This window comes from Hemitrygon akajei, chromosome 10, assembly GCF_048418815.1.
Source record: "Hemitrygon akajei chromosome 10, sHemAka1.3, whole genome shotgun sequence".
Lineage (NCBI taxonomy): Eukaryota > Metazoa > Chordata > Chondrichthyes > Myliobatiformes > Dasyatidae > Hemitrygon > Hemitrygon akajei.
The window spans coordinates 144,905,392-144,922,904 of record NC_133133.1 but is presented as its reverse complement, the minus strand read 5'-3'; the positions used below and the strand labels follow the sequence as shown (position 1 = coordinate 144,922,904).

The window sequence follows — 17,513 nt, the reverse complement described above, 5'->3', positions numbered from 1 at the left end:
ACATACAGTTCATGTTCCACAAAAGCCGCCTGACACCTTACTTCAACATATCTTGATATCTACTTTTATCTTCATGTTTTATACTTATTTAGGTTCCCTATAAATACTTTTATTTTTGCAATTCACCTTCATTCCTTCAGTGATTACAATGTTCATCAAAGGAGGCATTCTATTTCAGACATTAACTAGGATCTGGATCTTTAATAGAGGAGTGAGTGACAGGGAAATACAGGTGAACTCCTGCATGCTACAAAGCCCAAGCTGCCAAAAGGGTAGAACTGATCCACAAGTAGAAGGGATTGAATGTTATCAAAACCCTCATTCTATCAGATCTATTGGAAAGGACAATAAATCCCATAAGTCAAAGCATGAATTACTATATTCAAACGCAACATTAAACCAACACAAACAAACATCTAACACCTTGCAAATGAATACAGCTAATTATCCTCTACATACATGGAACACATGCTCTTTCTTCCTCTCAGAAGTAGAATGCAAGCACAGATGCCTGGAAGGGATTTGTATTGTGCCTGCAGATTCAGTGGGACAAGCAACGAAACATTACTGCATCATACACTTGCTTCCACTAAGCCCAGCTACAGCAGAGGATCATGTAATGATTACCAAGTACAAATGGATAGCGGACATGTCAATTCCCAGGAGCAAAGACACCAGGAGGTTTCTCACAGAGGATCCAAGATGAGGATTGCCAAGAGGTGAACTTTGTTAAGCTTGCTTGTAAGAACTGAAAATTCACATGTGCTAGTTCTCATTGGTGGGTCAGAGGTCAAGAGTCAGCAGCTTCAAATTCCTGGGCATTAACATCATGAATGACCTGTCCTGCGCACATCACCTAGGTGCTATTACAAAGGTGACACACCTGCATTTTTATTTTCTTGGAAGCTGAAGGAGAATTAGCATGTCACTTAATATTCTAAGAGACTTCTACAGATGCACTGGCTACATTTTGGCCTGTATGGCAATTCCTCACCACTGAAAGCATGTACAGGAGTTACTGCCTCTAAAAGGTGGCATCTATCGTCAAGGATTCCCAGTATCTATATTAAGTCATCTTTGTGCGGCTACTGTCTGGGAGCCTGAAATCCCTCACCAAGTTCAGAAACAGCTTCTTTTCTATAACCATTAGGTTCTTGCATCTTCCTGCAAAAACCCTAATCCCACCTCACCAGGAACACTATAGACCACTTTTTGTGATATTATAGAGATGTCTTCCTTTTTGCAATATTATCTTGTTTTGTAGTTTTTGTTGTGTATAAATTTGTGTTGTCTGAATCTACATTCCTATAACACTGCTGCATGCAAGTTTTTCATTGAACCTATAGCTTGCCGTACTTCTGCACACGACAACAAACTTGACTAGACTAGTCCTGGTTCTTATTAGAGGAGCCAAACATTTCCTCACATATGCCAAATGTAGCAGACATCAGGTTAATTGACAAGCTGAGGACACTTTGCAGCTCCAGTGAGTGAGATGCTGTCAGAGAAGAGCTACCTTCATGAGGTCTTTGAGTTTCAATGGTGACCCTATTATGACAGCTTTTCTACTGATGCTTATGATTTGAGGGAACATTGATAGAGATAAGAGTGGATTAAGCAGTAGGAGTCCAGTATCATATCAAACTGCTCATTCCCTCTCTCAGGTAAAAAAAATTCAAAAAAACAGCAGGGCAATTCACCTGGTGTATGATATGTTTACCTCAACAGCAATAAAAGTAGAATACATTGTTTCCAATTAATTGGCGGAGTTTTACTGATGCACATTGGCTGCCAGATTTGCTTACAAGTGACTTAAAAATATTGACTAGAATCCTTATAGTACCTTGTGAATGAAAGTTTGGCATATACAGTAATGCAATAATCTATTATCCAACTACGCAGATGTCCCAATGATTTGGTATATGTTCACTAAGTAAAGTTTGCCACACATTCTTTCCACTCCCAGGGCACCAATTCTCGAGAACCCTCACTCACCCGAGTCTTGATTCCCATACTCCTTTCCCCACATCTAATTTAAAGGAAAAATTTATTATTAGACTCTATATCCTAAAAAAGGTTTATTAAAAAAGTGTTGATGTGTTATAAGATCCAATATTCTGTATTTTTATAAGTTAATGTTCAAATCTTACTGTCAAATTATGCACAGCTGCCATTTATCACCCCCCTGGTTTATTCTAACTGGTCAACAGTGTACTTAGTTGAAGTAGCTTTAATCAACTTAAGTACTTATGGAGGAATTTAAGGTGGGTGGTTATATGGGAAGCAGGGTTTGAGGGTCGGCACAACATTGTGGGCCAAAGGGCCTGTAATGTGCTGTACTATTCTATGTTCTAATTATAAAATAACAGTATATTTTTAACAGATTAGGAACTGAACCAGGATTTTCCTGATTTGCATTCAACATAATCTCAACCAAATGAAGTTACTATTCTCACATGTAACCTTATCTGCAAATGTTTAAGAACAAAAAAAATTCTTTCAATTTACCTCTTCTTTCTCATATTTTGCATGCTTGCGCTCAACAGCTGCGTTTTTCTTTTTATTGTAGTTAAATCGAGCATCTTCTTCTGCATTTATCATTTCCTTCTTCTTCATATCATATTCATTAGACAATTCCCCTGAGTTGCTGACTTGTTCAAACAATTGTGTTCTTTCTTTGGGTTTCTTCATTGCAATATTCTCCACAGTTCCCTGCAACATAAAGCTGGTATTTAAAGACCTGATTTGTTGATAATTAAAGAATATACAAAATTATTAATGACTTGTGTTGTTAAATATTTTGCTGTATTCCTTATTGCTAAATTATATTCCATCTTACACATGTGGTTTGCCTTTAACAATTTCATCAGACTAAATAAACACTGAAATGGAAGCCATGGTAGGTCATACCAAAGGCCTGTTACACCGTTCATGATCACAAGTGATGTGTTACCTCATGACCACTTCCCATGTGGACTATGCATCTCCTGATTCTCTTAATATAAAAAAAAGCTACAGTTTATATAAATCCATCTTCAAGTCCAGGTATCACTGGAAGGTGAGCATTAAGTGCCCATCTCTAATTGCCTTTGAGACGTCAGTGATGATTCTTCATTCCTGAACCACCACAGAACTCCTGGTGAAGGAACTTTTACAGTGCTGTAGCAGATGAAACTCCAAGTTTTTTGACCTTATATAATTAATCCTTCATTGTTACATTTCCAAATCAACATGGTTCAACTGTGATGCTCTTTGCCTTTCTTACAGATAGTCACAAGTTTGAGTTTGGAATTGCCTGGGCAGGAACATAACTTTAGTGCATTTTATTTATGATACACACTACAGCTTCTGTAAACCAGAGCAAAATAAAAGTGGTTGATGGGATGTCCATCAAGTGAGCCACTTTGACTTGGATGTTGAGTTTGCTGAGAATTATTGATACTATATTCGAGGAAAATAAATAGCACTCCATTGTGTTCATAAATTGAGCCTTATAGATGATAGAAAGGCCTCATGATATAAGGAAATAAGTCATTTGTCATAGGATACCCTGCTTTTCACCTGCTCTTGTAGCCACATTGTTAAACGAGGGTCCCATTGGTCTGACCAATGGTCTCCACCCCACCCATGCCTTTGCATCCCTGCCCTCTCCCACACCAATTTAATGATGGAAGGTGACTCAGCAATTGTAATGTTATTGAAAATCAAGGAAAGGTAGTTAGCCTCTCTTGCCGGAGATAGTCAGTTTCCAGTAATAATCTTGTATGTTACTTGCTACATACCCAATCATTTTTGGCATTTTGAAGGACGATCATTAATGAAGCAGCTGAATATGGTCTGGCTAAAACGTTGACCTGACAAAATTCAGAACTAATGTTCTGGGACCTTTAACAAACACAATCATCTTTCTATGTGCAAGGCACGATTCCAACCACTGAAAAGTTTTCCCTTTCTTCCATTGTATCAGGTCATCTGGATATTACACTGTCAAATACTTTTTGATATTAAGGATAGTCACCCTTATGCCGATGGAATTCAATTTCTTTAATCTCTTCTTGTACCCAGGCATGGGAGGGGAGATTGTACAAATTAGGACTGTGTTCTCTAGAATTAAGAAGGTGAAAGGGTGATTTGATCATTTACAGATAGAAAAAAACTATGCAGCAAAAGCTACAATTAAAAACTAAACTTGGACATTTAATTACACTAAATTTAAAGCCATTCTTTCCATAAACAGAGACTAGGGAAACCTCTTCTGCAAATATCAATTGATGGTAAACCAATTCATCATTCTGTATCAAAAAATTATATTTTTCATGAAAGGTATTTAGAAATATGAAGGGTATATGGAGTTAGTTCACCAATCCACCATAATTTCATTACATTACAGAAAGGGTGAAAAAGTTAAATAGCCCAGTCCTATTCTTGCATTCCAAACACACAACTAAAATAAACAATCATAATTTCCTTAATACCTGAAACACCAGGCAGTTTCTACCTTTCAGTAGAATGCCAATTTTTTCAAGTTCATGTGAGTACTCTGTTCGACTGATAGCTTTATCATTTAATCGAAATTCTGAAGAATTACCTGACAAAACAATGATAGAAAATGAATTAACCATTTAGCTACCAGAACTACACTTTGCTCATAATATTAATCTGTTGAGTAAAGTAAATTAAATATAGGATAAAAAAGCTTTCCTGAAAGTGTCAACACTCACATTACCCAGACATTCTCTTTTCTCCTCTTTGCCACATACAGCAGGGTCAAGGACAGCTTCTATCTCACTGTTATCAGACTCTTGAATGGACCTCATATGATAAAAAAAAACTCTAAGCCTCTCAAAATACTTCGTTATGAGCTTGCACTTTATTGCTACCTGTAATGCACTTTTTTTGGTAGCTTTTACACTTTATTATTGTTTTTGCTTATTCTAGCTCAATGCACTGTGTAATGATTTAATCTGTATAAACAGTAGGCAAGACGGGTTTTCACTGTATCTTGGTGTATATGAAACAATCCATAAATTAACAATGCTTAGCTGAATTGTAGAAAAAAATGTAACTCAAGGGGATGGATTCTCAAAAATCATTTGAATTATAAATATTTTGTTATTTCCTCTCAAGTCTGATAGTTTAAGATTAAATATACTATAAAAGATGCCTGAACAGATATAATAACAATAATGTGATAATCTTTTAATCAGAAACAGCAACCCCTTCCTTTACCAACAATGGCTCTGGTAAATGTTAGCTCCTCTCCATTTTCCATCTCATACAGCATAGTGACTCTGGCCATAGGTGACACAGGATGTCCAATATGAGCACCATGAATCAGGTCCTTCATGTGCTTCACTCTCAGATTAGCAGTTCTCTCGCCCATCACAAAACTGATAGCATCCATTATATTGGACTTCCCTGTCAATGAAAGTAAAGGTGAGATCAATTCGTAAATATTCATTTTGCAGGAAATTAATACAGCATAAAAAATTAGGTTTACCATTATACATGTTGTTCTTAAGAGTTATATGTACACCACTTTAAAATCAAATTTAGAGAAGCAAATCGATTTCACCAATTGTTCAATGGAATTATAGTATTTGAAATATTTAGTAAAAACAATCTCGAAATATTCCATATGAGTTAGACAGCTAGTAATACTTTAATCTGTTTTATATTCAGGATTCTATTATCTTTTCTCAAAAACCAGCAAGTGCTCAAATCTTTGAGGGATAGTTGGATAGTTTGGAAAGCACTGATTTGTTTTTTCCAACTATATATGTTTACAAGCACTGAATACTTAAGGAGATCTTGATTTCTGATCCATTCTCTGGAATGGAATTTACATAACCAACATTAAAGGACACAATGTAAGGTATGATGCAATAGCCTTTTAAATGAGCATAAAAAAGCAAGACTGGGATTTTTTTTAAACTGAGAACCTGGGAGTGAAGAACTCAAACCAGTAGTCATCGTGGAGGTCTCGCATGTCTTTACATTATTTTATTTGCTGTATAATTTCTTTCAAGAATCTGAAAGTAAAGTCAGATGTAAAGAGAAGCATTCTCTATTGTTTTGAGGAATACTCTCAAGGATTGGTAATCATTGACATTAGGTTCACTGTCAAACATATGTAAACTGTCAAAATGATTGTTGTAATGCAACTAGGGTGGTAGTGAATAGTGCTTGTCGCTCTCAATTTCAGCTTCCACTGCTGGCTAGCAGTCTTGTGAAAAGGAGAGCAGAATGTCTAAGTCTCTCCCTGCCAGTACACAACCTCTTCAACAGCCACCCTCATTTAGTGCCTCATCGCTGGCAACACACAGAAACTCAACTCCTTCTGGACTCAGGCTGAACAACAGAGAACGGGGAAGAGGTCTAGCACCTGCACATGTACACACAGGCCACCGGTGCGTAGACACGTCCTGGTACTTGTGAACCAGATCCCCAGCTATGGGTAAATAGCCCCACTGCCTTGTGGGCAGACTCGGGAGACGAAGACTACAAGAGTAAACCCAGGCACCAAATCCAGAGCGGAGCTCCTGAGGCATTTGGATGTCATTGTACATCCTCCCAGCAGCTCCTGCAGCCATGCTGGTGCCAAACAAATTGCTTCATTAGCTTTCCTTTGGAATATACCGGTGAGGCCGAGAGGGGGTATCTTTATGACTAGGCACCTCAGAATCTCCAAACCTTCTGCCCAGTTTGTGATGATGATGATTACCCATTGTCCTTCAAGACAAACAGATGCCAACCAACATGAGAAATGGAGAAACCCAAAAGACACCATGGCACATCAATGGTAATGGTGCAAAAGAAATGTACTCTAGGATGGATTGGCAGCAATGGAAGCTGGTTAATCTGAAGATAATCATTAGATACACAAGAAAACAGAAACAAATATAGACCACCAGGTACCTCAGACCCACTGTGCTTTCAAACATGATAATGGCTCATCTACTCTGGCTTCAACTTCTCTTCTATGCCAGTTCCCATTACCCCTCACTCTCTCAAATATGTCCACCTGAAATATATGCAACAATTTAGCCTCAAATACAAGGGAGGGGCAGAGAATTTAGTATTCACTGCCTGATTAGAGAAGAAATTTCTGTACACCATGTTTCAGTGACTGGAGTGAACCTCCCACCAGTGAAAAATTCTCATTAAGTATTTATCAAGTCCCCTGAGGACCTTAAATGAGAAAATCTGCAGATGCTGGAAATCCAAGCAACACAAACAAAATGCTGATGTAACTCTGCAGGGCAGGCAGCATCTATGTAAAAAAGTACAATGTTTCATTGCCGGACTGGAGAAAAAAAGATGAGGAGTAGATTTAAAAGGTGGGGGAGGGGAAAGAGAAACACCAGGAGGGGGAGGGAACAGCAAAAGGTGTAGCCACGGGCACTCTCACGAGTCCCGGCTACGCCTGCCTTTCTGTCAGCTAGGTGAGACAGTCTATGCTCCAAGCCTACACTGGTGTCCATCTCCTATTTTTCCTATGCTACATCAACGACTGCATTGGTGCTGCTTCCAGCACCCATGCAGAGCTCATCGACTTCATCAACTTCCAACTTCCACCCTGCTCTCAAATTTGCCTGGTCCATTTCTGACACTTCCCACCCTTTTCTTGATCTCATTGTCTCTAACTCTGGAGACAGTTTATCTTGTGATGTCTATTATAAACTAACGGACTCGCAAAGCAACCCGGACTATACTTCTTCCCAGCCTGTTACTCGTAAAAATGCCATTCACTCTCAATTCCTCCGCCTCTGCCACATCTGCTCTCAGGATGAGGCTTTTCGTCCCATAATGAAGGAAATGTCCTTTTTCAAAGAAAGGGGCTTCCCTTCCTTCACCATCAACGCTGCCCTCAACCGCATCTCTTCCATTTCACATACGTCTGCTCTTACACCATCCTCCTGCCACCCTACCAGGGACAGTGTTCCTCACCTATCACCCCACCACCCTCCGCATCCAGCACATAATTATCCAGAACTTAAGTTATCTGCAATGGGATCCCACCACCAAACACATCTCTCCCTCCCTCCCACTTTCTGCAGGGATCGCTCCCTACGTGACTCCCTTGTCCATCCCCACTGACCTCCCTCATGGCACTTAACTTTGCAGAGCAGAACAAGTGCTACACTTGCCCTTACAACTCCTCCCTCACTACCATTCAGGGCCCTAAACAGTCCTTCCAGGTGAGGTGACTTTTCACCTGTGAGTCTGTTGGGGTCATATAATGTGTCTGGTGCTCCCAGTGTGGCCTCCTCTATACTGGTGAGACCCGACATAGATTGGGAAACTGTTTCACCAAGCACCTACACTTTGTCCACCAGAAGAAGTGGGATCTCCCAGTGGCCACCCATTTTAATTCCACTTCCCATTACCATTACAACATATCAATCAATGGCCATACTCAGGTTAGAGAACAACACCTTATACTCTGTCTGGGTAGCTTCTGACCTGATGGAATGAAAATTGATTTCTCAAATTTTGGGTCATGCCCCCCTTCATGATTCCCCATCCCCTTTTCCCTCTCTCACTTTATCTCTTTGCCTGCCCATCATCTCCCTCTGGTGCTCCTCTCACCTTTTCTTTCTTCCATTGCCTTATGTCTTCCCAGCTCTTTACTTCATCCCTCCACCTCCTGGTTTCACTATCACCTTGTGTTTCTCTCTCCCCTCTATTCATCATTTCTTCCTCCAGTCTTGCCAAAGGGTCTCAGCCAGAAACATCGAATACTCTTTTCCATAGATGCTGCCTGACCTGCTGAGTTTCTCCAGCATTTTGCGTGTTCCCTGAAGATCTTATATTTTTGAGTAAGATTACCACTCGAGCTTCTGAATTCTAAGGAATGTAGATCCCAACCATACAGCTTTCTTGATTGAAAAACCTTTTCACCCCAGCAATCAGCCGGCTAATCTCCTTTGGATGGCCTCCAATGCACCAACATTCTCTTTTATTTAAAGGGAGGGGTGCAAACTCTAAACGGTATTCCAAGTATATCACCGATATCCTGTAGAACTGCAACAAAACCCTCTGATTCTTACATTTAAATGATCAATGATGCAACACAAAATGATCAAAGGATTATGAGTGGAATAAAGAGATAGGGAAAGCAAAATAGTGAAAAATCAGATATACAACACTGGCATCTTCACAATCTACTGTAAAAACATTTCTATTCCAAAGCATAAAAACATTGTCATATCTGTCTGCTCACTCCTCAAAATACTACAGTTCCTCTAATTCTGTACTCCGGTCCGGGACTCCCACTCAGATCTATTCCTTCCCCGCCTACCCCAACCCCTCCTTAGGAGGAGGTCGGGAATCAAGGGATGAGGAGGTGTCGGCGGCAATGTCGAGGGAGGGGTAGTGGGATAGTGATCACGCATGTTGTCGGCCTCGGGGCACCGCTCATTACCTGATCCATTGGGGCCGATAATGCAGTTGAAGCGCATGAAGGGCCCAATCAACTGTCGCCCTTTCCACGATTTGAAGTTTTCGACTTCAATTAACTTCAAGGTTCCCATTCTGGCGAAGCTTTCAATCGTGACTGCTATTATTTAATGTACAACGTCATCAGAGGGTGGAACACCTCTCCTCATCGACTGAACCACGCTCCTTTAAATGGCGTCACACCTCTAACTACACCGACAATAAACGCGGGAGGGAGCAGGCAGCGCGAGAACTAGCGAGGCTGTGAAAGAATATCGCGAGAATATCCAAGAGCTCTCGCCCTACCTCTGATTGCCTAGCAACAGTTTCAGTCGTGTACACGCGATGTAAACTTGGGCATGCCAAGAAAGAAAAGAGGTAATTGTGCATTGATCTGTCGTGGGTGCAGCTAATAAATCGTAAGTCACTGGTAAGTTTGTTTTTAAAAGATTGCTTCCTTTTGAATTACATACATTTAAACTGCTTTTTTGTTCACTAGACTTAGGCGAATAAAGGAAACTTCCTTGAACTCCGAAAAAAGATGCACAAGCTGGATGGTCCAGTGGATCTGAAAGAGGCGGCTATAATTGCACGAAGAAGAGATGTGGAAGTTCAGAGGAAAAACAGAGTTTTTAATACCAGAGTCAGGACAATTGGGGTATGTGTAGAAAATTACACATTTTTTTCAATTATTATTGTAGGGGATTATAAAGAGCAGTTAATATGAAATGCATTTTGTTACAAAAATTCTGAAAGCAAGACAAATAAGTAAGTTGCAGAGGATTATATAGCTGTCATAAAGGCATTTTAATCTTTTCAACATCAGTTAATGCTTGAACTTTAAAAAAATTGCTATCATTTCAAAATAATTGATGTATTGTCTGAAATTGGCACATCGTGAATACAAAAATGTTTTCAACAACATGTGCTGTAAATACTATTTAACCAATGTGTAAATTTAAGAATGGTTTACAATTGCATATAATAATAATAATAATAAATACTTTATTGAATTCGTGGGAAATTCTTTTGTTACAGCAGAAACATTTAAAACACACTCAAAGTGTGCAGACTTGACTACTAATAAAGTACAGAATAATATCAAGTGATTTGAAAGAAAGAACCAAGAAAAAGTGTATAAAGTATATCATCATATAATGTTAAGTAGTTCTACCTTTTTAGTATTTATTAATAAGACAAAATGATTTTGACACTGCTCAGTTTTTGACATCACCAAATCATGATTGCATTACAAATAACATTATTTCAGATATACAGAATGGGGATATACCATAGCAGTTTGAAAGAGAGTTGTACAATTATTTGTAAGTGTATGTTTTTTCCAAGATTGATCAGCGGGCATTGGATGCTCAAGTCCAAGATAGGAAACTGCAGGAAGAGACAGAGGCTAGTAAACATGCTGCCTATGGTAAGTTTAAAAATAAATTCTTGATTACAGCATAATAGTTCAAGATTCAATCCAAATGATTAGGTGCCTAATATACTAGTTTTGCCTTTTCCCACCATTTTTCCATTTAAATGTTTGTAATGGTCCGGCCATAATAAATCATTGATCTTTCTTTGGTTACACCGTAAAACAGAAAACAACTTAGAAACTCAATTATTATAGGATATATGGTGTCAGATATATACACATTTGCAAAGCAGTACTTACATTTTCTTTAAAACTTTTATTAGAATCTGGCAGAATATTACACACCTTTTTCCATCTTCAGTGTTTAGCAAACACACTTTGCACTCAGTTCCATGTGGGTGCTGATGAAAAGTGGGTAAGGAAATCACTTTTCATTCCTGTCCAATTCAGAATTTATGTCTGGTGGAAAAGGAAGTACAGTCTGCTGGGAGTGAGTCCTTATTCAATTTGTGCACTGTAGGCATGTTTAATCCTCTCTTTCTTTTCTCACCATCAATACACACTTTCTCAATCCAACTGACATTTTATTCCAATAATACTAGAATTTCTGAAGAAAATTGAAGGCTAAAAGTTTGAAAAGATTTAGTATGTCTACAAAAGCACTTGAAAATTTCTACAGATGGACCATTCTAACTGGCTGTATCACAGTCTGGTATTGGTGGGGGCGGGGGGCTACTTGCACAGGATACAGGATTGAAATAAGCTGCAGAGAGTTGTAAAATTAGTCAGCTCCATCTTAAATACTACAGTCCATAGTATCCAGGACATCTTCAAGTTGTGAGGTCTTAAAAAGGCAGCATCTATCATTAAGGACTGCCATCACCCAGGTCATACCTTGTTCTCATTGCTACCATCAGGAAGGAGGTGCAGAAGATGAAAGCACACATTCAATGATTCAGGAACAGCTTCTTCTCCTCTGCCATCTGACTTCTGAATAGACATTGTACCCATGAACACTAACTCCCTACCATTTTTATTGCTATTTTTGCACTACATATTTAACTTAACTATTTACTATATATATTCACTGTAATTCACAGCTTTTTCTTTATTATTGCAATGCATTGTACTGCTGCTGCAAAGTCAATGAATTTCTCAACATATACCAATGATATTAAATCTGATTCTAGTTCTGAAAACTGTATATAAATCTAGAGTAGGGTTTCTCAACTGGATTTCCATGGATCCATGGTCATCAGGGGTTCCATGAGAGATCATGATTCAAAAAATAAACCTCGCTTTTGAATGTCACAGGATATGCAATGTTAGCACTGACAGTGGTGGGCAGTGACCAAGCAGCCCCATTAGCAATCCTGTTAGAGGTCTCTCAGCCCAGTATGGCAGTGCGCAGTAGGACCATGTTTATTTGGTTGAGTCCAGAGGGGAGGATGGTAGGCTGATGTGGAGCATGAAGTGCGTTTTCCAAGCACTGAATGGGTTCACTCAACTTGTGCTGTGACGTCAGCCTCTCCCTGTGTAAAATATACTTTTCTTATATTTTGCTGCAGCGAAAGATTTGATCCGACATGACCAAACAATGTGCCTTCTTGATGATCGATACAAACATGACATGATTAACTTAAACAAGGCTATTTCTGAATTTCGTCTGGCCTATCAGAAGCCTGAAACACGCCGTGAGTTTGATCTGAATGACCCACAGGCTTTAAAAAAAGATGTCCCAGCCCGAATTTCAGTCAATGATCCTCGTTGTACAGTGTCTAGCATTCAGATGTTTACTGGTGAAGACTTAAATCGGCAAGAAAGGATTAGGCGTCAACAAGAACAAATTCGGGAATGGTCGTTTGAACAGCAGCAAGAACTAAAGAATGCTTTGGAAGAGCAGAAGCTTGCAGGTTAGTAGAATTACAAATAAAACTTAGCTCAGTGATATTAATAATTTTTACATGTAACAATTATCAAGAGGTATTCACACATTTTCTATCACGTCTCTTTCATCTGTTCAGTTCTGCTTTGAAAGAGAACATAGAGACCAGCTGTATTCCAGTATGCTGTAGTATTAACATATAGTTTTTATTTAATAATTTAGTTCTCTTTTTTATTTAGACATTGTTGCTTCATTCCATATAATTGTGGACCCCTGTCGCATACTGTTTCTGTTGAAAAGTATGCCGGAGGTAATTCTCAAATGATTGCAGGCACTGATGAACTCCCCTCTGTTCAAATCTACTTCCTGGTTTAGAAAGGATATTTGGATAGGACTAAGTCTTGCTATAAAGTCATCCAAATAGAGCGAATTAATTTCCTTGGCCTACCAAGAGATTTTTTTTTAAGATGTGCAGATTTTTCATGGGTATATTGTATAGTATACCTAACTCAATGTACGGTAAGTACTTCCATAGATTCAACAGATTTAAAATGAATTTGATTGAAAGAATATATTGTTTGATGACCAGGTGGATTAGAGCCTCTGTTTTTCCACCAGGTCCTGGATTTAATTCTGGTCCAGACCAGTAGAGGCCTTTATAAAGCCTCTTTCATCAATCCTTGATTTGGGCACATAATGTTTTTCAATGATTTACATTTCATGGTGCAAGACACACTTTCAACTTTTCATACAAAGGCAAGGAAATAATGGTTTTCTGCAGAGACATCTGAAGGAGAGAAGCTTTGAAAGAACAGGGAAAAAGAGAGCATGTATTGATATAGTTCTCTCCAGATTACCTCAAGAAATATCAAGGGAGTTCATATATGATGAACTACTTTTCTTTTTTAACAACTGTGATTCTAATTAAATGTAGCAAAAAAAAACCACAGAAAACTGAGATGAGCAATAAGTATGCTTTTGTTTTAAATTACTGGAGAATTGTTGGTTAGGATTCTTGATTGTTTTCTGCACAGTTTAAAGAATCATCAATGAACTTTGCAGCATTTTCTGTTCATTTCATCTATTTGATTAGATATTATCACAAAGCTACAATGATTTCTCAGTGTGTATGGCCTTCCTACTTGTGTAACACAAAGCAAAAATCATGCTGCATAAATAGAACAAGGAGAAATGTATTTGATTTTATGTCTCATCAAAGAATGAAAATTAATATGATAAACTGAACATAACTTGAATATTCCCTGTGTAGGAATTTATGCAAGGTACATTTTCTAATTCAGACTGCGACCTTAGTAATGTCACCTTCTATCACATTAGAAAAGTGTAATTTCCATTCAATGCTATGCCGTCCTTAAAAACATTTAGCAAAATTTATTGAAAGTTAAGTGGTTTAATAGAGAGAAAAAAATTTGAATACTTACTGTAATTCACAGTTTTCTTCCTCTCTTTGTCATCATGTATTGCATTGTACCGCTACCACAAAGTTAATAAATTTTATGACATGTGCTGGTGATATTAAACCTGATTCTGATTCTGATCTTGATTTTTATTTAATTTATCTTGCTCCTTTTCCAGATAAATTCTATGATAAGAATAGGACAGCTTTGGACCGAAGAGTTTGTGAATTGCAACAAATGGAAGAAGACACTAGGAGAGCTGTTACTGTAGCAACAAAAGATTTCAATAGGGCACAGGTTTCAAATTTAGTCTTTTTAATCGTAGATCAAGGGTCAACGTGCATTTGTTTTGCTTCATTCCCATGACCCCATGTAATCATGCTGGTAATTATGATTTAAGGCAGAATGATTATGTCACAAGACAATATGATTGTTAAGATAGATAGATAGATACTTTATTCATCCCCATGGGGAAATTCAACATTTTTTCCAATGTCCCATACACTTATTGTAGCAAAACTAATTACATACAATATTTAACTCAGTAAAAATATGATATGCATCTAAAATCACCCTCTCAAAAAGCATTAATAATAGCTTTTAAAAAGTTCTTAAGTAGTTTACTTAAATATATTGAGTCCTAACCCCGGCACTTTAACATATCTTACTCCTGGCGGTTGAATTGTAAAGCCGAATGGCATTGGGGAGTATTGATCTCTTCATCCTGTCTGAGGAGCATTGCATCGATAGCAACCTGTCACTGAAGCTGCTTCTCTGTCTCTGGATGGTGCTATGTAGAGGATGTTCAGGTTTCATAACTTTAATAGCTATTGATGTAAAAAATAGAGTAGAAGTTTGGAGATAAGAGGAATCACCATTTTCAGTAAATGGTGAATGTGAACAGAATTCTAAAGTGGTGGAAAGAAAGACTAACAAAATGAATTAAAGATGCAGTGCAGGACAGTATTGTATTTTGTAGCCAAATATTTTGAGGACAATAAGTTGAATATCAACAGAATCAAAGTCATCAGCAGAAGATAGAATAAAAAAAGCATTAAACTATACTTAATTTGCTTGGTGTCAATAAAGACATATTAATTAGATGATGTTTATAGGGCATGTCTTTGATAAATTCAGCATCTGAGACCCAAAGTGAAATGGTCAAGGAAAATCCATTAATTCGGTATTAAGGGACAGAAAGACGTGGGGATTGTGGTTTGAGAGGAACTGATAAATTGGTGAAGAGGACCTTCTCTGTTTATCATGGAGAGGGATGGCTATGGAAGTAGTAGGGGTTGGGTGGTGGTAAGATGACTACTTGGGGAGATGGGGTAGCTTTGAGAGAGAGGGGAATAAAAATATTTTCTTGTACTTGCTTAGCACTTGTATCTGTACCAGTGGAAGGATTCATCACTGAAAAGAAGAAGGTTTGAAACATTGAATGAGTGTATCAGCAACTAAAAACTGTAGAAAACAGTCTTAGTTTTAGCATGTGTGTGTAGACCTTATAAAGCTGCCAATGATATCCACTGTTATCAGCTAACTGTACCTTTAACTGTTAATAGTTGCAACTGATCGGTTCAGTATGCTTCCAGTAATATTGAGTGATCCACAAATATCATAGGTTCTATTTTGGAGTTCCAATTTATATCAGTAAGAAAGAAAGTGGACATTGTATGAACTGGACCTGATGCTGAGTAAGTGTCAGACAGGCTAACATGAGCAGCACAGTGATCATTTGTGCAAGCAGCTCTGGATTTACATCAATTTAGGGATGATTTACACATAAATAATTCAAAAAAATTATTTTAGTGTTTGTATTAATTCAGTTTTGTGGCTAAATTATGAGCTTTTGAATTTCTACCTTGGCTTCTGCTCCACTTCAATGAATAATCACTTTCTAATTTTAAGAGTGACTCTGAAAGAAAAGGTAAAACAGCAGAAAAAAGAAACTGGGAGCAGGAACAGGCCACCTGGTCCCCGAAGCCTGCCCTATCACACAACACAATTTTGGTTGACCTGTGTGTGTTTGTTTGTTTGTTTGTTTGTTCCAAGTAGCCATCAATTCCCACATCTATCAAAGATTTATCTGCTTCCTTTTTAAAAACCTCCAGTAATCTGTACTTGTTTTGTACAGAATTTCAGAAATTCACCACCCTACTCAAGAAGAAATTCCTACACACATCCATTTTAAATTATCTCCTTGTTTTGTAACTAAGTCCCCCCTCGTTCAAGATTCTCCCACTAATGGAAGCATCTCAGCATCTACCCTATCATGCCACCTTAGCATCTTATAGGTGTTAAAATAAGTTCAAAGTACATTTATTATCTAAGTATGTATATCTAAAAGAACCTTGAGATGCATCTTCTTACAGGCTACCACAAAACAATGAAACACAATAGAATTCATGAAAAAGCCCATGCCACAAAGATAGGCATAGAGGCAATGTATGAAAAAAGAGGATAAATTGAGAAAATCATAAAAAAATAAACAAACAATCCACAGAACATGAACTGAGGAGTCCCCAAAAGTAAGTGAACAGTCACAGCGCCAGGTTCAGTGCTGAGGTGAATGCCGATAACCTTCACCCTCATCCTCAACACTTTAATCCTCTTAATCTAGCTCGGCACTTAAGTCAGTCAAACAGCAGTTTATTATCCGCTCTCAAGCCACACTGCGTCAATCTGACCTGAAGTTTTGGACCAGCCCCAAGTCCACTCCAGCAAGAAAGCTTTTGGTATGCTGGCCTTTATAAATCAGAGCATTGAAATTAGGAGGTGGGATGTAATGTTACAATTGCACAGGGCATTGGTGGGGCCAAATTTGGAGTATTGTGTACAGTTCTGGTGTACAATTATAGGAAAGATGTCAACAAAATAGAGAGAGTGCAGAGAAGATTTACTAGAATGTTACCTGGGTTTCAGCACCTACGTTACAGAGAAAGGTTGTACAAGTTTGGTCTTTATTCTTTGGAGCGTAGAAGGTTAAGGGGGTACTTGATAGATGTATTTAAAATTATGAGGGGGATAGATAGAGTTGACGTGGATAGGCTTTTTCTGTTGAGAGTAGGGGACATTCAAACAAGAAGATATGAGTTGAGAGTTAGGGGGCAAAAGTTTAAGGGTAACATGAGGGGGAATTTCTTTACTCAGAGAGTGGTAGCTGTGTGGAACGAGCTTCCAGTAGAAGTGGTAGAGGCAGGTTCGGTATTGTCATTTAAAAAGTAAAATTGGATAGGTATATGGACAGGAAAGGAATGGAGGGTTATGGGTTGAGTGCGGGCCAGTGGGACTAGGTGAGAGAAAGCGTTCGGCATGGACTAGAAGGGCCGAGATGGCCTGTTTCCATGCTGTAATTGTTATATGGTCATATGGTTATATTATATCATTTAAA

General features: G+C 38.3%; 2 protein-coding genes across 4 annotated transcripts in view; one reads left to right on the top strand and one right to left on the bottom strand.

Annotated features, from left to right (window-relative positions):
- LOC140734031 (structural maintenance of chromosomes protein 1A-like) overlaps positions 1-9,601 on the bottom strand; it is a 99,704-nt gene extending 90,103 nt beyond the window's left edge. The window contains exons 1-4 of the mRNA XM_073057610.1: positions 9,428-9,601; positions 5,230-5,418; positions 4,476-4,588; positions 2,509-2,712 (exon numbers count right to left, since the gene is read on the bottom strand). Coding sequence (XP_072913711.1) covers positions 2,509-2,712; positions 4,476-4,588; positions 5,230-5,418; positions 9,428-9,536 — 615 coding nt within the window. The 5' untranslated portion in view covers positions 9,537-9,601. The remainder of the gene's footprint in view (positions 1-2,508; positions 2,713-4,475; positions 4,589-5,229; positions 5,419-9,427) is intronic.
- Positions 9,602-9,750: 149 nt separating this feature from the next.
- The window catches only part of LOC140734769 (RIB43A-like with coiled-coils protein 2), a 28,123-nt gene continuing 20,360 nt past the window's right edge, over positions 9,751-17,513 (top strand). Inside the window, exons 1-5 of one of the 3 annotated variants that reach the window (XM_073059235.1) lie at positions 9,751-9,860; positions 9,941-10,099; positions 10,789-10,870; positions 12,385-12,729; positions 14,298-14,416. In XM_073059235.1, coding sequence (XP_072915336.1) covers positions 9,983-10,099; positions 10,789-10,870; positions 12,385-12,729; positions 14,298-14,416 — 663 coding nt within the window. In that variant the 5' untranslated portion in view covers positions 9,751-9,860; positions 9,941-9,982. Of the gene's footprint in view, positions 9,872-9,940; positions 10,100-10,788; positions 10,871-12,384; positions 12,730-14,297; positions 14,417-17,513 lie in introns of all 3 variants that reach the window. The other 2 variants (XM_073059237.1, XM_073059236.1) reach the window with 2 other exon arrangements.